Raw genomic sequence first — 24,120 nt, 5'->3', positions numbered from 1 at the left:
ACTTCCTGTCTTATTCAGAATTTTGAGTGTCACCGGAATCATGTGACTGCAAACAATGTATTGGAGTGCGTCTAGCTAATCGTGATCCAGTGAGTGAGTTCCACCTACAGCCCATAGAGAGGCTTTGCATCTAAAAATGCCAGGAGGAAACAAAAGCACCACATTTTGTGTAGCTATACTCTATAAGAATCCATCTTTACATAGTAATCAAGTACACGTGTACCTGTTTAGCCAATACATGTATGATAATTGTTCATTAATCAGTTCAATAATGTATATTCACTGGAATCATACATATGAATCATCAATACAGTGATAACTTCTTTTTAGCCAAAAAATAGACTTTATAACTTTTATTCAGTCAAAGACAGACATGGATGTAAACTACAACTTGACTGGTTGGCGAAGGCATACAACTCTGGGGCGGTAATTCTAGTTAATATTTGATAGACTTAAGGTCATTTTAAAACACAAGAAAGTAATTCACTAGTCCCCTGAGAGCGTCAGTCATGAAACATATGGTTTGCTCTGCTTTTCATCTGTGCGTCAGATGTTTTATTAATACACACCACCAAGCACATCACTCAAAACAAAAGTGCAACACAACAGCCAGACATAATTATCTGCAGCCGGGTCCTCCATGTGCAACACTTCCTGCAGCCGTGACAATGGCATATAATGATCCCTGCCCTATTTAGTATAGCTGGCTCTTCCTGCAGGAAGCAACCCTGTAAATGGACTCTCGCTCTCAGACAGCATCTTCTAACCTCAATGCATTAGAGACGCTAAGAGACACTCTGCTTTTAAGTGAGGGCTTCTGGGCTGGGAGTGCCGTAGGTTATTCATCAGAGACATTACACGGACATTGCTCTGTTGTAGCCCCACTTCCTGCCAGGGCACACACACCACTACTTCACACACAAATACATACACACACGTACAGTTCACAAACAGACACGTGCGCACACACACATATAGACAACACATCCCCCATCCTCACAGCCCACTCACAAGCTTCTCTCTCTACAGAGAATCCAATCACATAGAGAGATTTGGCCGTATCGCCCTAACTGGATTGTAGTAATCCCCTGTCTAACATGTTTTGGGGATGTGTGAGTGGGGTTAGGGGACATCATGCCAAGTTGAGCCTGGCTGCTGATGCAGAAAGTATGTGAGAGATCTGAGCTGTCATTTGGACCCCTGCCTTCAGGTTTGAGTACCACTTACGGTATAGGCTATAGAGAAGGAGAGGGAGAGACCGAAATGTGGTCAAAGTGTTTTAAAGTTTGCTGGAATGCTGATCTTCGTCAACATCATTCATCCTCATTTATTGCCTGCATCATCATTTTGATCAACCCTCCTAAACTGTGCATCCCGCACTTGTTTCTCAAGATATTTGTGTTCCCCTATCTGCTTTCTTATCTGTCATCATATACCCCTCCCTCATCTTCTCTGCAGACATCTTTATCTCCATGTTCCCATCTTGTTCTGTATCCATCTCCTCCTCTTTTATGCTCGCTAGCATTCACAGAGACACATCCTCTTCCCCTTTCGGCTATGGATACTGTTCCAAACATAGGCAGTCTTGTAATGTTTGTATGTGTGTTATGTTCCCCATGCTGCTAGCCTGCTGATGGCACATGTCCCCATGGGATTGTATAGTGCCTTCTGACTTAACATAGCTTGACTGTGTTTACACACTTCCTTACAGGACTGTGACAAGTGAGCAGAGCACTCTGAGCAGATGCCTGAAAGATGCTGACATCCTTCTCTTGTCTCCCACTTACATACATTTCGACAGACATGCTTACTGTAGACTTACAGCATCCTTGTTAGCTGTTACGACTTTAATAAGACTTAAGTAGAGATAACATGAGACTTAAAGAAGCCATTAGATGATGAAGTATTTACTTTGTGAATGTCTAATTCAGAAAGCAATGCTACAAACCACAGATATTCAGTACAACTACTACCTGTCATGAGATCTGATATAAAGGGAGTATCCTACTGACCACACTGATGCTCATTCTTCAGCCGGGCACCTGCTCTACTCCCAGAAAAGTTTCCTCGCTAATGAGTTTGATGTAGTGAGCTCGTTAGCTATAACCTGAAGGGAGCTGTTCTGGCTGCGTGACGGGTGGCCCTTGCCAAGTGTGCAAAGCTTGGAAGTCACAACAGCTGTGGCTGGAGAGAGCAGGGGCAGTGGGTGGCGGCAGGAAAGTGCTGGAACAGATGCCTGAGGCCAAGACCCTGAGAAAAGAGCTGGAACATGTTAGTGGGACCAGGTTAATCATTTCATTGTGCACTAGGTCCTTAGCTGTCTCTCTCAAGCACTTTTGCAAGAAGGCTGACTCACCTTGGCTATAAAAAACAAAGATTATTATTATTATTAGCTTATAGAGTGAGTTTTTTTCTCTTGTGTCAGCCTTTCTTCAGGTTTAACAGATCAAAAAGCAAAGACAAACAACAGAATTGTGCTTTCATCGAAAAAAGATATACAGATATTTATGATATGTAGAATTAACTGTAATATGTATATGCATGCATGCTAACGGTAGTTGTAATGAAACGTGAAAGGCCCCATTTAATGCGTCTCTAAAATGTGCCAGGCAGCCCCGCTGAAAATTCATGTGTGGCTTAGGGCTTGTTTCCCAACATAAACACTTTGACTAGAAAAGTAACTCAAAAGCTGCGCTCTTCTTCCACATACAAGCAGTTAGGACCCTGCCATTTAGCCTGAGGCAATCAGCTAATAGCTCCTTCATATCTGCCATGGCATGCATCTGCCACTCAAAATGCAAATTATGACTTTATGGCAATTTTTATTTTTGAGCATTAACCCTACTATTTCTCTACCACTCTCCCCAGGCAGTAGCCTGTGCAATTCCTCAGCAGCACGGTATATAGATTACTGAACGAGGGTGTGGGCAGTGGAGGCAGCCACCATTAATTAAAGATCCACAATGGCTCCTGCACTGAGAGTAACAGATCCATATACAAATTAATCACCCGGTCTGAGTCCCACAGTAAGGCCTTCCCTTCCACAACTTTACAGTCCAGTCATGTCCGCTGTTGTTTACCGTGCTACAGATCGAGAATTAAACCTGAATGAGAGCGATAAATCATGGTGGGGAAACACACAAACTCTCATTGCAGGTTTATGTGTTCGAGAACCAAACAGAAGGAGAGACAGGGCGAAACAATCGGCCTGCAGTCCGTTAATCAAGTTCAAAAAGATGGCTATGATGGGTTTTTTTTTGTTTGTTTGGTTGGCTGCAATGATAGAAATAAAACAATTTTTCGTCTCCTCTCCTTTCTTTTTTATGACCACTGCTTTATAGATAAAGGAGATTTATTATGGGAAATCCAAGGGAAATGGAGAGGATACTCTTAGGGATCTCAGATTAGGGTTCTAATAGACTAGCTGTCCTGTGATTAATGTGTCTTATCAACACTCATCAGTCATTCTAAATGAAGAAAATCCTGACCGTGTCCAGATGGATAACACTAATTAAGCTAATTTCTTCATCAAACCATCTTTAAATGGGTCTCTGCATGTTTGTGTTGCTGTAGGGCAGGTAGTGTCTTTTGGCATCTACAGTCACCAGTAGGTGTTATAATCTGTCCATCTGGTGAATAACCTCACAGTTGTTCAAAAGTGGAAAAAATAAACTTGTCCCACTGTATTTTTTTATTTTTAGGTACCATCTCTATCAACACCCTTCGTACTGCCTACACAGCCCCTGGAGAAAGTGAAATCCTGGACTTGGATGACAATCTCTACCTCGGGGGTCTGCCAGAGAACAAAATGGGGCTGGTGTTCCCCACTGAGGTATGGACAGCACTACTCAACTATGGCTATGTGGGCTGCATCCGGGATTTATTCATTGATGGACAGAGTAAGGATGTCCGGCGCCTGGCCGAGATCCAGAAGGCTGCCGGGGTCAAGCCCTCCTGCTCTAAGGAGCCTCCCAAACAGTGTTTGAGCAACCCCTGCCAAAACAATGGGATCTGTAGAGAGGGCTGGAATCGCTACGTGTGTGACTGCTCTGGAACTGGATACCTGGGACGCTCCTGTGAAAGAGGTAGGAGTTTGTTTTTGTCTCATTTTGTCTCGAATTGTAAAAATGTGAACACAATTGACATCAAAGACAACCAGAAAAAGAATGATTTTAATTATATACACTATAGATTTCTTTGTCTGAAAGGAACCTCCTTTCAAGTTCGAGTTGAACAGCATCACCAGACAAAAGCCTCCAGGTTGTCTTTTCATCTACACTGATGGTTGAACATCAGCAGCTCTCAAACAGCAAACTCAAAGTAACATAAGACAGGAAAGAAAGTGTGCATGTGGAGATAGATAGCCACAGAGAGGCAGACAGAATGAGTCAGGGTACGTAGAGAGTTGACTGGCTGATGTTAGACTATGTTGAGTGGCAGGTGACTGATGCACCACCGAGACGCTGCTGGTCACGTCCACCATGCACACTAGCCTGTAAATTCTGCCTGTCTTCTGCTAACCATTTGGCTCATCAAACCACTCGCTCATGACCAGACCTGGTGCAGAATACTTATCCCCCTCACTCCTCCAGAGAAGGGGAATAGGAGAAGTGAGTGACACACAACTTTTATAGGTCCATGTCTTAGCTGGAGCAGACGTGACTCTGCAGTAGTTTGTTTACATGGAAAGCATAGTTTTTTTTATATGTGTATATTAGAATAAAAATATGTACACCCACCTTCTCATATTCATCAGTACGGTTTCATGTTAGTAGAGTTATAGCTTGTGGCATTAAAACCAATATTTGTTCATGTGTTTGTAATAGTAAGGGTTGCATTTGCTTGAAGCTACCCCCCGAGACTGTCTTGCTAAACTGGCCTTAGCGCTCCACTGCAGATCCTTTTTACTGTATTTGTATTTTGTTGTTAATGTGCTCACTTATGCCCGCTATGTCCTGCTTTTGTGCCTGTTCAGCATTAGCTTGTTGGCCTTTTTGGCTAGAGGATTGCCCTTTGACCTCTTTGATTGAAATCTAGCTGGATTAAAACAACAACCAGCTGTGTGAGGAAGCCAGATCCTTCACTTGTTAATATGGTCTGCTCTGAGGCAATTATTTTCTGACTAAAATTAGAATTTCAGGCTTATTTACATAATCAGACTGAGTGGATAGATCTGTTGGATGTATAGTTCATTCACCAAAGAGATTTGCGATATTAACTTATTAATATTAATAGTCTAGGATTTGGGTATAATGAAAAATCAGTGGAGAATCTAATATCATTCATTAGTTTTTTAACTCAGTTATGTTTCAGGCTTAATAACATGTTTATTTTTTATTCATGAATTAATAATAACCAAGTGCATCAGCCAAAGTGGATATTCACTATATGTAAAGCTACTGTATACAGTGAATTTATAAGGAATATCATATCAACACAAATGTTTATAATATATCCTCATATATCCCTAAAGCCAGGATTGCACTCAAATGGTAAAGCTGTTAAGTTGCAGCAGTATGTATAGAGTTTTCATCATGAAATCTCAATGGAGAGTTACTGGCAAATGAGCAAAAACTGTTAACATATGCATAATCAAGGCAAATGTCAAAGAGTCAAAGCATGTCACACTGTTATCACAGCGTGATGCATCTGCAAAGGAACGACAACAGGAACAGGTTCTCTCATCTGATTTTTTTTTTTTTACTCCAGCTGGAATGTAACACATCCCACACAGTCACATGTGTCATCTCTACATGTGTTCGTGCTTCTCCTCTGTGCTCAAGTCATTCACCTTATGAAATGGTGTTGCCTAAATATCCTGTAATTGGGATAAAGAATATGTCTGGCTGAGATACTAATGCGGCTGGATGCTGATAGAAATCTGCTGAGTCAAATGGAAGCAAAATAATACAAAAGCATGAGAGATGTTGTACTTCCTGTTTGCTGTTATGAATGCAGTTTATTCATTCAGTCATGAATGTCTTATGATATGTGACAAGTCTTGTGAATGCAGTAATGTAGTTAATGCTAAGACAGGAAATTAATATTTAATTTTAGAGAAAAAAATAAAAGACTATATGAAAGAGAGAAACTGAATCTCCTCCATAAATGTGTCAGTTAGGCTTGGCTCTGCACTGCTCTTATTCTCCACATGTGCACTTCCATTCTAGCTAATGAGTTGACTGGAATTAGGGCATAGTACATGAGGGAGGTGGAGTGGGCATGGGATACAGATCGTTTCACTTCAGTAAGATAATTACTTATCCAGAGAGTGTTCTTGGACTCAAAAAGATACAATCCACTCTGACCTCATCAGAAAACAAAAGCAGAAAACATGCAGCTCTGCATTTGAAACTACTTCACAGGAAGTGCTACATGTTACAAAGGTCTCTCCTCCCTCCTAACACTCGAGGGTCTTCTCGCGTCTTGGCTCCTCTGTCCAACTCTCTTGCTTTCCGCCTGTCTCTGCTCTATGTATGAGACTGGCATCGGGCGAGAGTGTGAGTGGGAGCAGTGGTACAGAGGATGGGCCCTGGCATGCTGCCAGCTGTTTTGATGGCTCCAGATTGCCTCTGCGCTGGTAGGATGAAGCAGGCACCAGCAGGCTGAGGAGCTGTCAAAAGAATTACCCCAGCTCTGACTTATCCATGCATGGTGTACCACCCGGTGGCAAAATACAGCTACTGCATATGGCGGAGGAGGAGGAGGACAACAATGAGTGGAAGGAACAGGAGGTGGAGCTTCGGAAGAGAACCATGGAGCTATTCGCCCTATTTTGAGAGATTTTAATTAAGCAGACAAAGCAATTTTCCCCTTTGCATCCCAAATGTCTTCCCCTTCATTGTTCCTCCAGTTGCTAATTAGCCCAAATATTAGTCTTGCAGTGTGAGGCTAAGGCAGCCTCCCAGATGGTGTAGTAGGTGCGTTGCAGCACATCCACGTATTCCCTAATGAGGTGTGACATGCCGGATTCCAACACTGACAGCACCTGCGTTATTTCACATGGACAGTGGCTGATCAATATGCAGTTCGATACACAAGTATTCTCACTATACACCATATGTGCTAGACACACATACACATACAACTTGCTGATGAATGCGCATGTTAGCAGAGACTTTGCAGATTTTGTGCTTTTTCCTGCTTTTACCTTCTGATTTTATGAGCTTAAAATCAAATTTATTTTGTTGAATACAGTAGTCCACTACACTGTATGTCATTCTTTTGGAATATGTCATTAGCTGGAAGCATGAATCCATCTTATTGTAATATATATATATATATAATGTATAATACATAATACCATGCATTATTTTAAATTAGTTTAACTATACAAAAACTGGTTCTTATAGCACATTTGCTTTTCAGAGCATAAAGCAATTTGCCATTGGCCCGAAGCTAAAGCCAAGAGGTGCAGAATGTTATTGCATAATTGTGAAATGCCCTCAAAGGGGAATATGGCTGAGTGTTAGCATTAAAACACGTTTTAGCCATGCCTTTTGACAGCACACTGTGTGTTAGTCACCATTCACCACACTTGAATATAGTCACAAATTAGAGAGAACTGGTCGCCTCACGCCCTTAAGCGATGTACACAGATGTGTAGAAAATTGGATGAAAAACATGGAAAATGTGACCGTAAGAGTGCTGGGGGTTGATTTTCTGGGGATATAAGCATGTCTTGTGGAATAGAGGTTTGGCTAGGAGTGAAAGAGACAATTAAATTTGTTTTAGTGCATGGATCTGAAGGAAACATTCAATGAGCCTCACAGTCTTTGTCAAAGGACTATGTTTAAGCTGTACATTATGGCTTTTGATGGCTGGTTTCTACAGCTTCACATAATAGGTCTTCTTGAGAGACCTTGATACCACAGCAAAAAGCGAAAACTGAAGTTTAACTAAGTGGTAATTCTCCTTTAATAGTCTCAATGGGCTGAAAAGCCTAATTTGCACATACTAAATCTGTACCATCTTGTCTGTCACATGTATCCCTGACAGCTCTTGCCGAAGTTGCAGATTCCACCACTCTGAACGGACACACAGATCCATTTTCTATCTTTGCTCTCCTTTTGTAGCCCCTAATGAAGTGGCCGTATGGTCACATAGCAGCAGATGTGGAGTTGGCCCACGATGATGGTGTTTCTTTGTCTATAGAGAGAGAATAGTTTCCCTGTCGCTGGAAATTCACTCAGCTGGCAGGTTGTTTTCACACATTTAATAGCCAGTGAGTCTATTTCTTGGATTGTGTATACTAAGAAACTCAAAGAAGGCTGCGGTGAAGAAGACATGAGCAGCTTTGAATTATTTATGATATCTCTGAGCCATAAAAACATTTTCCAAAAGCCTTTGGCAGGTGTTTTTTCCGGCAAATTTTGATTTAGATTGGGGCTGGTGCCCTGATACTGTGGGACATCACAATCCTGTGACATGCAGCTGACAGCTCTCCCTTCCTGCAGAGCATGGTCTCCTTGGGGGAGAATAGAGTTAGAACTGTGTGCCTGCCTGCCAGTACTCCACCTTGTTAGAAGCACAGCCTTATTTGTTACTTCTCTAAAAGTGGGTCCCCCCCCAAATCACTCCTTGTTTTCTTGTGAAAATCAGAAAACAATGTTGTATTGTGCTTTACAAGACAGAAAATGAATGCTTGGTTTAGTTTGGTATGCTCCATCTCCCCTCTGACAGCCTCCTGTTGGGTTGGCACAGACAGAAGCTCCAGCTTCAGTCCTCTCAATTTATTTTGATATTAAACACGGGAGTGCCATTAAAAATGACTTGGCTTCCAGGATTGGATTTTTGACAGGTGTTCACTTTGCATTAGGTAATGATTCCCTCACATGTCATTCTCAATATTTTCACATCTATCTGGACTTTTCTTATTTATGACATTTTAGACAACCTCTTATATGAATCTCAGCAGAGGTGACATCTTGGATGAAATGCAATATTTACTACAATTGTGATTAATTTGATCCATCTATTCAATCTGAAAAAATCAAGACTAGTCATATGAATAAAATGTTCTTTATTTATACCAGATGTTACAAAGGGTTCATCACATCATTACTTTTCCTCTCACCTTGATTCTTAGTCATTTGAACAGACTCCATGCAGATTATTATATACAGTTGGTGATTAACAAACCAGTGGTGACATGCTATACCCTTTCAAAGAAGAGATTAACCATTTTTTTTTATCATTATCAGTGCATTTTCACAAGTATAAAATGGATCCAGTTTCAGACTGAGGCATTTTGAAAGGGGTAGGGTTTAAGCTGAAGCAGGAATTTTATACAGTGCAGCACTCAGATGTGTCACTCATTGTTTGGCAGTAATGATTTTCACATCCCATCTTCCCAACATAAACATATATCTGCACAACAGACACTTTCTGTTTATTTGTATACTGCATTAAGCATAGTTACATATAAAGAATAAGTCAAATACTTGCTGCTACTAGAAAATGCTCTCATTGGGTCTAAGTGTGAGCTAATATAACATTAATAACAATAACATTTTTCAAATACTAGGAGCTTGAACAGTTGCTCTATTTTTTCCTGGCATCTGCTAACAGTTTCTAAATGCAGCTCTTTGCCTTAGCTGCCTGGCAGGAAGCAGGCAGTTTAGCAGTGAGAACTCGTTTGTCACACGCCCCTGTCATCTGCAGCATACCCCAGGAAGGCGTGGAGAAATTGGATTTGGGTGAGGAATGTGACGGAGTCATCCCAGGGGATGGATGTGACATTGGCTCTGTGTGACGAGGAAGTGGTGATGAGGTGGTGTGTGTACATTGGTACCCCATTGCCCCCACCACTCTCCATTTTGCGTCCCTCCTACTCGGTTTCTATCTGTCTCAGCACTGCAGCTGCAGTAATGGCTTTGTTATTGGGTTATGGTTTAGTTACACTACCGGAAATGCTCTTACAACCTCCTGCCAGCGTTAAACAGTCGCCCCTGCATTTCTCCAGACGGCTGCCTAATGCTTTTGAGTAAATGCAGTCACCCTGAGCAGAAGCTCAATATGGAAGGTCCAAAGACTATTAGGATTCTGTCGCTGTTTTTTTTTTTTTTTTTCTCAGTCAATATCAATTTGTCCTTTTTGTAGTTTGTCACTATTATATTGCAGATACAAAAATTGTGGATGCAAGGCTGCCACTTGTTCTCTAGTAAAACATGAACTCTGTTAGTTTGTATTGATGGAGTTACCTTTATTTCCTTTCGAGTAAGATTTTTATCTGTTTGTCATGATGTGTTATTTTTACTGCTGTCCTAACATGTACCTGCCTCCATACTCTGTGTTTTCACTGATGGAGGCCACCACCTGAATTGGCACAGAGAAGACAGGACTCAGATTTTGGAAGGAGTTTGGGTAGCTGTCAGCTGCAGTACACAGTGTAAGGCTAGACTTGTTAAAGTCTTCACACACTGCTCTTGGATGACATATTTATGTACATGCTGTTTAGAAGTCACTTACTCACTAAGTTTTGAATTGACACATTGATTTTGTATTGTATTTGTAGCCTAATTGTTGGATTCCCCAGCAGTCAGAATGACTTTGGGTGCCCGCTGTCAGTGAGACGCAGTAGTCTTCCCTAACAAACCTGCAAAGTACATGTCTGAGAAACACATCCAGAGACACTCCTGGAAGACTGTAGTCATCCCCGTGTTTGTCAACTTCATAATTTAATCATTCCTCTATGAATGGACTGGATGCTGGATGACAAGTCAGTGCAGGCTGCTCGGCTTCACAGCAAAGTCAGCAGTAACATCTAAGTGCATTTGTCTAACAGACACATAATTGGCTTTCTCACTCTGTGTTTGGTGACCTCCAAATACATATTCACTATTTAATACCTCCTCCCTCGTGTATTTCTTTCATCAAGATTGAAAGTCACAAGGCTAAATTATATCCACAAATAGGATATCATTTGAAGCTGAACTGACAGCCCCAGTCACTGGTTTACCGTAAAACTGCTCCACTCCAATTTACTGGTCACTCATCTTGATTTCCTCCTTATTCTCTCTGCAGAGGCAACCATCCTCAGCTACGATGGCAGTAAGTTTATGAAGGTCCAGCTGCCAGTGGTGATGCACACGGAAGCCGAGGATGTGTCTCTGCGTTTCCGCTCCCAGCGAGCCTATGGCATCCTAATAGCCACCACATCCCGGGACTCTGCTGACACCCTGCGTCTCGAGCTGGAGAGCGGCCGCGTCCGCCTGACTGTCAATTTAGGTAACGTCTCGGACGTACACCGACTGCAGCAGCAAAGTCACGTGTCACATACACACTCTCTCTCTCACACACATACACACACACACAGACGCCATGTACTGTACATATTTTGAATAGAAGGGAGAATGTGTAAAGACTTTCAATGGCAAAAGTCTGCGGCTCTCCGCTCACTGCCAGTTGAGCACACAGCTGCCGTTGCCCAGCAGGGAATGCTCGCTGCCCACTCCATCAACTAACTCAAATTAACATCCATAGCGCACACACTGCTGTACTCTTTCCTGGTGCTGTTTCATTTAAAATAGATTTGGTTAGCATTCATATGAGGAAGCTAATAATACTTCTGAAGATGAGTATGTTTATATCACAACTCAGCTAGTGGTTACTCAATATGATGCAGCCTTTAGTTGTTAGTTGTGGCAAATCATCGCCGTGCACACATGTTTTTTAATCATTTGTTCAACTATGTACTTTAATCGTGGTAGGAGGAATGCATGATTGCACATAAATCAGCAACTGTGTCTTAAATGAGCACAGTAAAAGACATGCCCCTCCGTCTGCCTACAGCAAAAAGAAAATTGAGGACAAAATGAAAGATTCTGTGTGTATGTGAGTATATTATACATATGTATGTGTGTGTGTTTGCTCAGGAAAGAATCCAATGATGCCTGTGAAAAGTTTGATATCTCTCAAACAGAGCAATGCCGCACAAATGATAGCCATCTATTTCTCCTTTCCACTGGCTAAACAGAAATGGGTTCCCTAAGCGGAGCCGTTTAGCTGTGCATACAAAGTAGACAGCCTGTGTCTGCTGTCAACCACAAGGAAGCATGTCTCCCACCACAGAAGACAACAGCGCCACACACTGACAGGACTAACAAGTCAGATCATTACGACTAGAAAAAGATGCCCTCTGATGAAAACAACATGTCACCGTGTTTTGTTTTCTTTTGATATATCTATCTTTTGACGCATTTTAGAGATTTTGGAGTTTGTCTCCAGCCATCAGCCCTTGAAGCCTGTCTCCCCTGCCCCTCCTTTAAAAAAGCAGAGCATTCCCTGTAAGGGTGAGCTAGTGTTGGTCTCTGGCTGTTTGCGACCACTTTTCTGCTGTGGTTGACAACACGCGACAGGCAGGGCCAAATGGGAAGGAGGGGAGGGAGTTCGATGTGGGTCACCTTTCTCAGAGCATGACATGAGCTAAGCCTTAGGAAACAGAGAGGTAAAAAAAAAGATACAGAAATAGTGGCGGTCTATATGGCATTGTTGTGTGCTAGAAGATTAGTTTGTTATTGTGTTGCTGTTGTGGAAGGATCAAGACAATTGAGTATTCAGATATTATACTTGAAGTTGAAGTAGCAATACTACAATTTAAAATACTTCATTGCAAGTCCTTCATTCAAAATTTCACTTAGAATTACAAGAAATGTACTTATTATGCAGAATGGCTTTGCAATCTGCAAACCAACTACTAACCATAGCTGTCAGATTCAGTTAGTGGAGTAAAAAGTATATATATATATTGTATAAGTATAAAATAGCATAAAATGGAAATACTCAAGTTATGTACAAGTACGTCAGCATTTACTTTAGTACATTACTTGAGTAAACATAATGTACTTGTATTCCAATACTAGTTATTTATTACTAAGTACTAATGCAATTTTTGCATCATTCATTTATTGTAACGTTAAGTTGTAACATAATTTAGTGACTGTGACAACATACAGAGGTGCAAAATAACCGTGGCAAAAATGTTGATGTCAACATGCATGGGTAGATAGATGAAGAGAGAGTTAGACGGATACTGTAGGTAGAGAGAAACAGAGATGGAGAGAATCAGAATAGCTTCCAACTGGCCCTGTCTGACCCTGACCAAAATCTGATGCTCTTATACTGTTTACAAGATCATATCCTAAAAAATAACAGAAACATTTGTTTGGCTACATAGAAAAACAAAACAATACAAACAATGTCATATAACTAAACTACAGCTCGTATGACTTTCTGTTCTATATTGCTGGAACATGTATTCCTGTAAACCATGCTGTACTCCTCTGGCACAACTACACTGCAGTGCTTTTACCAGCTCACTGCAGTTCGGGGCCATGGGGGAGAGCATCAGAGGACGGACAGTGTCCGTGTGTGTGTCCCCAGAGGGGTGGACTGTATGCTTTAATGATGTCTGCAGCTGTAACGTTGAAAGATGAATTTATCTCTCATCTATTCTTTCCCATCTAGATTGTATCAGGATTAACTGTACCTCCAGTAAGTTACTGTTCACATTTCTTCTTCTTCTTCTCTAACTCTTACTGTTTTTGGACATGATTTAGTTGCTAGAGGTGTTGTTACATAGCATAGTGTTTACAATTTCTTCTCTGCAGCCATTATATGATCCTGACATTAAAATATCCTAACTGAAATATATCTGACTTGCACTTTGCATTGTGTCAGACATTACATTTTATCATACCAAGTCCAAGAGCTAAGGGTACATAAGAAATGCTTGGTGGTGTTGTGTGCATCAGCTGTCCAGGAGAATAATGAGCAGTGGGGAGGAGATGGAGGGAGGCTTGAATTAATGATAAACCCAAATATGGCAGTCAGCTGTAATTCTACACTCTGAGTTGTTTCTAATTAACGAACCTTTTCACTCATGAATTCAGGCTGATATAAAACGCATGCTTTGGAAGTGCAGGTATTTTAGACATGCATGATTTCCCTGTCCCCCCCCTCGCATTTTTTATTATTTTTTTGTTTCCTTTCTACTTCAGTATTTCATGCCCGTTGTAAATTGATGAGGCCATTCACGGCACAGAGGAAATACAGAGTGTGATTTTATTATTCTCATTAACCTGCCTCACAGAGCAGAAAGAAAGGGATAAAGAGGGAGGGAGAGAGAATAGATCTTGTTGTGGGATTCACGGTGGATATGTGTGTGTTTGTGTGTGTGTGTGTTTCAACAAAGAGGTTACATTGCAATATTTTGGGAGGTAAATATCCCTGACATTTATTATTCAGGAGCAGTGATGAATTAATAATTACTTCTCTGGAGTCATAATACGTGAGCCTTCTTCCTGTTTAATGATTATGTAGTGACAGACACACTCTTTATATCAGTAAATACCAACAGAAATGAGAAAAGCTCTATAATAGACTGCCAGTATCACATATTGTATATAAGGACAAACTGTTCTCTCTGAAAACACAAGTGTTGGATCTTTTTGTGTGTGAAGTGTTACAGTATTTGAAGGTCATTGCCTGATGAGAAGCGGAGACTTACACAACAAACGCCTCCACACAGAATCACATGATGTGACCTCTAGACATGCTTCTGTGAGCCAGCCCTTCTTAACACCTTTCTAAATGCTAAATAGCATTGTTCATGCATCTTGGATTGCATCCCTTGTTTGTGTATGCAAATAAAAAGCTCTAATTCCCCCTTCAAATGCTTTAAAAGGTCATTCTTGGTTTATGAGGGTAGTGTGAAGGGATAATCTGTGCATACATGAACACCAGTGGTTGTTATACTAATATTTGCCACACATTTGACTTCACAAAATACACAATCTTCAAGATGTACAGTACATACAGTAGTTGCTTTAGTCACTAGAATAGAACGGTGTAGTTTAAAGCTATGTGTGTTAATAGGCTGGATGATTTCATGTAGGCTGTTGGAAGAATGCAAAATGAAAAGTGACCATGCAGCACTGGTTTGTTTTTGCATTTAAGTAATTGTATGCTGACATGTTATACCCATACTGGTCTGAATTCTGTTTGAGTACATTTCTTTATGTAGTTTTTCTCTATAAAAATAATCATCTTAAATGACACTGTGCCATATTGTCACATTTGCAGAATGTTTTATAGATATAAAGAAATATACTGTAGATGTTTTCCACACATAGCTAAGCTATAATTCAAAGAGAAAATATTTTGATTCCATCAACATTTGATATGCTAAAGGGAAAGCTAATGTTTAAGTAAAATAGAGACAAATGCGGGAAACAGCAGTTCTTTCTTTATTAGATTCAGACCTAATTGTGTCATACGGAAATGTTTAATTGAAGTTCTTGGAAAGAACTGTGTTAAGCCAGTGCATTTCCACCTATGAAGAGTTAGAATTTAAATCATTTTTTTCTAGGTTGATATTTTTCTCCGTGTTATTTTTGTCCTCTTTTTTTCTGTGTTAATTAATGTGTCTTGTCAGGCGCTGCAGCTCCGGTCAGCTTGGTGGATGAAGAATTTCAGCACCGACTCAAAGAACACATCACTGTCAATTAGAGACCTAGGCTCCCTGGGGCTGCCCAGAGCTGTCTGAAGAAAACACTGCCACTTCGACTTAAACACTGTTAACAGGCACTGAGTGACAACAAACTAAAAATATAAACTAAAAATATCTTGTGACAGATTGGCTTTTTTGTCTGCCATTCTGGTCTTCTATTATTCATTAACTTGAACTGCAGGATAATCACAATTTACAGTGTAGCCAGGATGCAGTGATGAGGGCAACTTTATTTGATTATTCTCTCCATGACCTTCTTGGGCAACATCTGAAGGCAGTTTTTCTCTCATAATTGATCTTTTCCACGCATCAATCTTTCATTTTTGACTTATTTAGTGTGAAAGAGCAGCAGGAGATTCTTTTACATGGATATTACACCTGTGCCTGTTAGAAGAGAGATAGATGAAAGGGCAAGTTAAGGGGAGGATGCATAGGGGGTGAGATATGTACATATACATATATCCTGCCTCGTTATCAGCCAAAGACTTACGTTGCCATTATTACTGCAAAAACCTTTAATATAAGTTCAAATTGCTTTTTGCTACATCTTCCTCGTTGCAGAACTCAGTGTGTTTTGTGGTTAGAATAAAACGTGATGAAAAATTGTTTTGACCACCACTGTTTTCATGATTGCTAACATATTATTGCAACTACTTTATTCAATGCATTCACTTTAAATTTCAGTCCATAGCTAAAATGCTCAAATCTTGCAAGTGTATACATTCAGAACAGTAATCAAACTGTTGTCTGATTAACGATACATCCACTAGCCAATTAGAATACATTTGAATAGAGATTTCAGTCTGGCAATGCTATAAACAAATATATAAGGAAACTTTCCAGCCTCTCAAAACCAAGTATTCCCCCAACCTCTGGTGTAGTACAGTTTAATGGTGCTCACCTTTAGGCTGGGAAAGGTAAAATAGGCTTTCCTAATATTTGGCAGCAAAGGAAGGAATCTATCGAGCAGACTGCAAGATTCTATCTGTTATTTAAGGAACAACCTGAAGTTAAAAAAATATCCCCCCTCATGACAGCATAAATGTGATCTAGTAAGGCGCTGTACGGAAATTATTGGGTTGTGGAGGGGGGCTGATCTACTTCTTAATATTTTCTTTGGACAGAAAAACATAAAATACCCTCCCCTGCTCTCCCAAAAAACTTAGACTACCCTCCTTTCAGCAAAAATAAAAATGACCCCCCCCCCCTCCAACCACCAATAAGATTAAAACCTTTCTATGTTTCAGTATGTTTCTGCATGTACAGCAGTGTAAACTGAGTACCCAGTGAAGGGAAAGAACAGTGAAGTGCTTGAAATTACGGAGCAATTATTCCGCTGTTTTTTCTTTATGGTTGCACTGAATTAGTTTCATAAAGAGGCTAACATGTTGGCTCAGTGGTCCTTGTAACAAACATTAGCTACCTAAATTAAAAGCTGGGAATAAACATTGACATCCCCCAAAGTTACAGCTTGCTGAGGGACTTTCCTGTCAAGCCAGCAGGTAGTTAATATGACATGATTATGCAGTTATTGCTAAAAAATACTCTAATCTCAGTAATGTGATGGCAGTTAGATCGAGCCGTGTTCAAAACAAGCCTTCAACATGTTCAATATCGAGCAGTCTCAGTTTGTAGAACAAATAAACATTGATGCAAATAATACAGCAGATTAGTATTGATTGTCATCATTTATTGTTTTAACACTATTTAACCTCTGCTTGCTCAAACATTTTCACAATGGCTTTTCAGTTAGCAAGGCATTGACTGGACAAGCAGGTTGCCTAGCATGGCAGCCTGCTAAGCTTTCCTTGCCATGTGCGCTTGCTTTGATGTCTGTGTTGACGGTAATCCAGCAGTAGTGGCCTGCTGCTTGGTCAGCGAGTCCCTCTTCACACAGTGTTGGGGCAGGCAGCACCAGTATCCGGCATGTCATCCAGCCAGCCAGAGCTGATTGACTGGATAATCACATCTTCTCATGCTGCCCCGTGCCACACTTCTCCACTGTTCCCTTGGGCCTGAAGTCAATGAGGCAGGGAGAGATCACTGTAGATCCATCACTGCAGATAGATCACCATCAGTGAGGGCACTAGAGAGGACTGGGCACGGCAGACAGTGGACTAAAGGCCCTTAATGTCTGGCCAGCAGCTGGCGGTTTGGACCACAGACTGCACTACAGTAGTGAATGTTGTGCAGGAATGTGTTTCTTAATACGATTGACCTCTTTTCCCCTTCCCTTTCTTTCCTCCTTGGAGAGCAACAAGGACAGGATGATGGAAGGCAAAGATCAAGCATGCTTTCAAGTCCAACTCCATCCATTATTTCATATCTCTCCTCCTTAATCCCTCACCAGTCGTCTGGTTGCAATCCTGCCCCGGTGTTTAGTGCTTACAAAGCAGAACTGTGCCTCTGAGATTGAGTGTGTCCCAGTACTTTGGCACCCTCAGATTTGCATACACATTGCATTGGGGCTTTGAAGATTGCAGAAAAGGAGAAAATAAATAGCCGTAAATGGGTGCAGGGGAATGAACCTGGCACCCATCTGAAATGCTCCCCACAGCGGGCAAGGTATCCGGTGCCTGGGGATTTTAATACGGTCACAGTTGCACGTCCTCATTGGCCCGTTTGGTTATGTGTGCCCAGCAGGGGAACATCAGAGCTATATAGCAATTCAAAGATGCTCTAAGACGGAAGCTGCATGAAAAGATAATGTGCTGCCCCAGTTGGACCAATGTTGGAATTTCTAAATGCAGTTCTTCAAGTGTATCTTCTGTGAGCTTTTTTTCCCTAACTGCTCATGAGATCACTGAGATTTGGTGCAGTCGCTCTGATTTATCTGATTCTAAATTTGATCATCTCTCCTTGAGGTTTTTGGCACTGTGATTCTGTGTGGCATCTCTATTACTGCCTGCTAGCAGTGACACACTTTATGCCATATTAAAAGGTGGTGGTGTAACACTGGTGTAAAGATTCATTGAAGGAATGACTCAGATATTTTAAGTATTGTTATTATCAGTCTTAATAGTCTTACTGATAATATAAGCTACCTGCTGTTTTTTTCAAAGCATCCATTTATTTTCAAAGGTGCTGATAAAAATCACATTCTGTATTTCCTGGATTTCCAGGGACAATGTCCTGTCTGTTTTGCTTTTAAGGGGTTCTTTTGACCACCAATCACACTGCTTCCATTATGCAAGTATTTCTTTCCATATCGCTATTCCATTTCATGTGGAGGACATGAGAGAAATCAAATACTGGGTTGCACTGTCGTAGGTAAACAAGATGGAGAGTGATGCTCGGTTGTTAAGTGCCTTGCTCCGTTGTAGCCTTTTGGTAGTTATTTGCTGCCACCAAGTGGCGTGATTGGAATGAAAAAAACTCACAAGAAATGAGAGACCAGCGGTAATGAAAAGTCTAATTATCCCATGTTTATTTAGAAACTATACATTTACAGCAACACAGTTAGTGTGAATATTGTTGGTAATAATAATGTGACATCCTGATTACTGTCTCCCTCCTCTTGGTTTGAGGAAAATGGTGTTCAGTGAGAATTCAGAAATGTGCTGCCCTATCTAATGGTGCGATCACTTCAGCAAATGCAAGTCAGAATGATGTGTTTTAATGGACCATTAACTATGTTTACCTTAATGTTTTCTGCCTCTGTCCAACTACTTAACTCCATTCTGTCCTCCTTTCGATCTCCCCCTCTCTATCTCTTAGCCTTTCTGTAATGTATGTGGTGTGTATGCATGCATGTGTGATAACCGTTGTTTGGACTGTCCTGCAGGCAAAGGTCCAGAGACTATTTTTGCGGGTCAGAATGTGAACGATAATGAGTGGCACACAGTACGTGTGTTCAGGAGGGGCAAGAGTTTGAAACTGACCGTAGATGATCTGCTGCCTGTGGAAGGTACTTCTCATCCTCGGTTCCTCTGTCAGAATCTTATTTTTCTCCTCTAAACTTAAATTATCCGTAACATTTGTTGTACTCTCAGATTCTAGGTAAGACACAAGCTCTATTGCAGAATGAAAGACAACTTCAAGTGTATTATTCCGTAGGCAGGTTAGATGCTTTGCTCATCTGGAGAGAGCCTTCATTCATTTGTTTTTCTGATATCATATCCATTTTGGACAAAATGTTGCTGTTAAAAAACATGTCCTCTAACAGAATGATGTTAGATAAATGTCTAAAGATAGGCTAAAAGGCTACAAAATATAATAAAAAAGGCAATGTGTTCTGAATTTTGTCATCATAGGAGAATGGTACCTGTTGAAGTTAATGGTACTGCTCATTTTACAACAAAACTATTTCGATGGACTGTCTGTGGGGCCTTGTTTGCCTTAAGGGGTAGAAAATGTGAAAATATTTTGAGTTAGGCATACAGTGTGTACTGTACTGTTTTGTGCTCGTCTGCATAGAAAGATAATGTACAACCTCAAGAACACAACAAGTTCTCATGACTAATCTACAGTTTACACAGAAAACCAAAAAAATATATATATATATATATATATATATATATATATATATATATATATATATATATATATATATATATATATTTTTTTTTTTTTTTACTTTAATTTCTTTTTAGTTTTTTCTGGAATTAATATTTGATTTCTTTAATGTCATATGGTGTTACTGTCATTATCTAGAGGATCTGTAGTTGACCCTTTAATTGCAAAGCATTGCACCTTTAAATGTCGTATACACCCAGTAACCTCCTCTCTCCCTCCCCCCCTCTGCTGATCGAAGGTCAAATGGCAGGTGACCACACCCAACTGGAGTTTCATAACATTGAGACGGGCATTGTGACAGAGAAGCGCTTCATGTCCATGGTGCCGTCCAACTTCATTGGCCACCTCCAGAGCCTCTCCTTCAATGGCATGGCCTACATAGACCTCTGTAAAAATGGTGACATTGATTACTGTGAGCTCAATGCCATGATTGGCTTCAAGAACATCATTGCTGACCCTGTCACCTTCAAGTCACGCTCCAGCTATGTGACCCTCACTACTCTGCAGGCCTACTACTCCATGCACCTTTTCTTTCAGTTCAAAACCACCTCCTCTGATGGGCTCATCTTGTATAACAGCGGGGATGGAAATGACTTTATTGTGGTGGAGCTGGTCAAAGGGTAAGTGTGTTCTTCCCTGTACAGCGTAAGTATGAATGCAAAAACTTTGAACAACTGTTCTCTCATATACAATTACAGTCGATTTAGTCACATTTTAGAAAATTAAAGTGGCAATTCGTAAGATATTTTAGCAGATTTGACTGCATTGTTGGTACAGGAGTCATTGCTGTGGTGTTTTGCGCTGCCTTGCCCTGAGATAACTTGTCAAACAGCAATGCTGCCAGTACTCTAATATGTTTTTAGGGGAATTCGTGAATGAAGTTTGCTTTGGTGTGGGTGGCTTTCTTGTTACTGTGACTACACAGCTCTTCTCTTTACACACACATGTATTCATTTGTAGGGCAGACCTACCTGCCGCCAGGTGTGAAGACTGGCAAATCTTCAAGCTGTGTTGAATTAGTTTTATATTAGTGTAGCAAGATGTTTAATTATGTAAGAGTCTCCATATAAATGGATTATGATTTTAATAATGCAGCTCTTCATACTATATGACAGTTTCCAAACAAAATACAATTCTTGACAGCTTTTTATGCCTTTACCAAGGGAATTCAAATTATTTTCTTATCCCCTCTATGCCAGAATATTTACTGAAAGAGCTGTCGGCTATTACTGTTCTTTTTAATCTTCATGAAGGCACAACAAATACCCAACATAAAAGGGAATCAACTATTGTTGAAATGCAGCTATAGAATGACCTTCTTTTAAGTAATGCCTGAAGTAAGGTTTATTCAATGTGCTAAACATTAAAGTCATACATTTTAATTAAAACGAGCATGCAAATCTTAAATTGCCTGTAAACCAAAGAATTAAAGAGTAATTTGTTCAGCCCAGCCTTGAACCTTTTGTTAACTCTGCAACCTGCCAATTATTTAGCTCCTTTTCAAACAGCTGCACTTTCTGATACTCTCGTATCTACACATTTGAATGCACAGGCACACAGCAACGCCACCAAACACGCTCGTGCACACTCTCACTCGAGTTTTCAGAGGTTTATTACTCTTTTCTAATTGAAAAAAAGGTGCCCTGCAAATAAACTATATGCATTTTGGGGGATTTTGGAAACACCTGCAATGCTATGTATTAAGCTTATGTTTTCATAATGCCATGCTTTCATGTCCTTCCATTCCTGTCCATGTTTGCATCCACTCATGTTAAATATCCGGTTCCAGTTACCTGCACTATGTGTCCGACCTGGGAAATGGAGCCCACTTGATCAAAGGCAACTCAAACAAGCCCCTGAATGACAACCACTGGCACAGTGTCATCATCTCCAGGGACACCAACAACCTCCACACTGTCAAGATTGATACCAAGGTCACAACGCAGACAACCACAGGAGCCAAAAACCTGGACCTGAAGGGTGCGTAGCCATAGTGAATTTATATATTTTTTCTAGATTTTATAAAATTGGGGCAGCAGTGGCCTAGAGGTGAGAAAAGCAGGTTTGTGAGTGAAAGGTTGCAGCAGCAGGATAAACCCTGCGGGCATGGAGGGAAAAGCAATACTTGGCCCTCACTCATTACCACCACTGAGGTACCTTTGAGCAAGGAACTCAACCCCCATCTGACAGTGTGCGTGTGGAGCAGGGAGTTCATAGAAAAGACCATTTGTGCATAGCAGACTGACCTTGGAAAAGAATTATCAGTTAAAAAGACCAAATCCTTTCAAATTGGAAGGATATTGGCATAATAAGTGTTCTGCCTTGAATAATGTTGTAATTAATGTTATTAAAAATTGTTAATGAAATGGTACAGATGACACATTTCTGGCTTGGACATGAAAAAGAACACTATTGATGTTGAGTCATAATACAATAAAATGTCATTCGACACAATTAGAAAATGTTTTTCAAGCAAGATTGACTATAATTAACCTCCTACTCATTCACTTGGATAAAATACTTCATCAAACAACTGTTATCATTAATTAATTACAGCACAAACTTTCTGATCTTTAGTCAGGAAAATTCAGTCTGAGCCCTATTACAATGCTGCACTGTAACAAGCATGATATGGTAAGCTAGGTACCATGTTTTCTTTCCACTAGGGGTCAGTATTGTCATATTTGTCATTTGGGCACAGGTAACCTTTATATTGGTGGGGTGGCTAAGGAGATGTACAAGGAGCTGCCCAAACTGGTGCATGCCAAGGAAGGTTTCCAAGGTTGTCTGGCATCGATGGATCTGAACGGGCGGCTCCCAGACTTGATGTCAGATGCTCTGGACTGTGTGGGACAGATAGAGAGAGGATGTGAAGGTGAGTGGTCTCTCAGCCCAGTAAGGACATTTAAACTCTTTATGTTGCTTTCAAACTCCCCCCATGGCATTAACTACATGTTCTAAGTAAAGCTCAGGTTTGAATTATTATTATTATTATTATTATTATTGATAGATGTTCCATTTAAATCTGATTTCACTGATCAAATCAGAAAAGTTTTCTTTTAATTCTCTTAATTACTCTGGTTTCCCCTCATTATCAAAACTATCCATAAGGGTCACCATGCGACACCATGCAGTGCTGTATTGCTGCTCAGTCTCATACTTGTCCGACGAGGACACACGTACACTGTGAAGCACACCCACCAAGGCACTGCCAACCTGTGGCACATAATTTAACATCCATAAAGTGTGTTAGTATTCTGTTAGAATGCATCAAGCTCTGACACTCCACCACAGGCAATCATTTCTGTTTCACTTAGCCATAATCTGATTATTCTCTCTGCCATATTTGTCCTGCCAGTGTTATTTCCCATTTTATCCCCATTCTGTTTTGCTCTGTGCATGCTTGCTGGATCTGAGAGTTTGCCAGAAGCAATCCTTTTGAATTATGTATGAAGGCTTTGTTGCATGCATGAATATCATTTGCCCAGTCTAATGTGTGCACCACATCCAGAGACAATATTTGATTTATTTTTCAACTTCACTCACTTAGTTCAATTTCACAATTCATCCACTCTTTTTCTGTTGAGTACGCAACATCGGATCTTTTCACGTTCCAACATTATAGATATAATCAAATTCAGCGGCCTGTGTGGGTCCGTCAAACTTACTGTTTTCATTTTGTGCCACACAGTATCGATGGTCGCTCTCAGTGGAAAATGATAACACATTTATTGAATTGTGCTAAAGGACTAAGAAGGTAGCATATAGTTGCTGATAGTATTTGACTACAGCACGGACCATTTCAGAATATGCATGAGAGAAAATATCCAGTTTAAATTTTACTGAAGATAACGGACAAAGCATACCCTCTTCCCATAATAATAACTTAACAATTGCATGTTTATACTTCACATTGCTGGTGCCATTTTGAGAGCAGTTGCTATTACAGGTTAGCTTAACCCAGCCTCCATTATACAATACAATTTTTCCCCTCTGGCTCTTTCTAAGGACAGACGTCCCCAATCTGTCTCTCCTCCTTCAACAGTCTGTGTTTCTGTTACTCCATCTCTGACGTCTTGGTGCTTTACTAACAG

At 40.5% G+C, this 24,120-nt stretch overlaps 1 protein-coding gene across 46 annotated transcripts in view; it reads left to right on the top strand.

The window, feature by feature from the left end:
- The window catches only part of LOC122884291 (neurexin-1a), a 252,116-nt gene that overhangs the window by 100,427 nt on the left and 127,569 nt on the right, over positions 1-24,120 (top strand). For 38 of the 46 annotated variants that reach the window (XM_044214039.1, XM_044214027.1, XM_044214036.1 and 35 more), the window contains 7 exons: positions 3,702-4,085; positions 11,026-11,229; positions 13,468-13,494; positions 19,296-19,418; positions 20,265-20,646; positions 21,816-22,006; positions 22,728-22,901. In XM_044214039.1, coding sequence (XP_044069974.1) covers positions 3,702-4,085; positions 11,026-11,229; positions 13,468-13,494; positions 19,296-19,418; positions 20,265-20,646; positions 21,816-22,006; positions 22,728-22,901 — 1,485 coding nt within the window. The remainder of the gene's footprint in view (positions 1-3,701; positions 4,086-11,025; positions 11,230-13,467; positions 13,495-19,295; positions 19,419-20,264; positions 20,647-21,815; positions 22,007-22,727; positions 22,902-24,120) is intronic. The other 8 variants (XM_044214026.1, XM_044214061.1, XM_044214060.1 and 5 more) reach the window with 1 other exon arrangement.

Source organism: Siniperca chuatsi, linkage group LG11 (assembly GCF_020085105.1).
Source record: "Siniperca chuatsi isolate FFG_IHB_CAS linkage group LG11, ASM2008510v1, whole genome shotgun sequence".
Taxonomy (NCBI): domain Eukaryota; kingdom Metazoa; phylum Chordata; class Actinopteri; order Centrarchiformes; family Sinipercidae; genus Siniperca; species Siniperca chuatsi.
The sequence above is the reverse complement of the archived record's forward strand: the minus strand, read 5'-3'. Positions and strand labels throughout refer to the sequence as shown.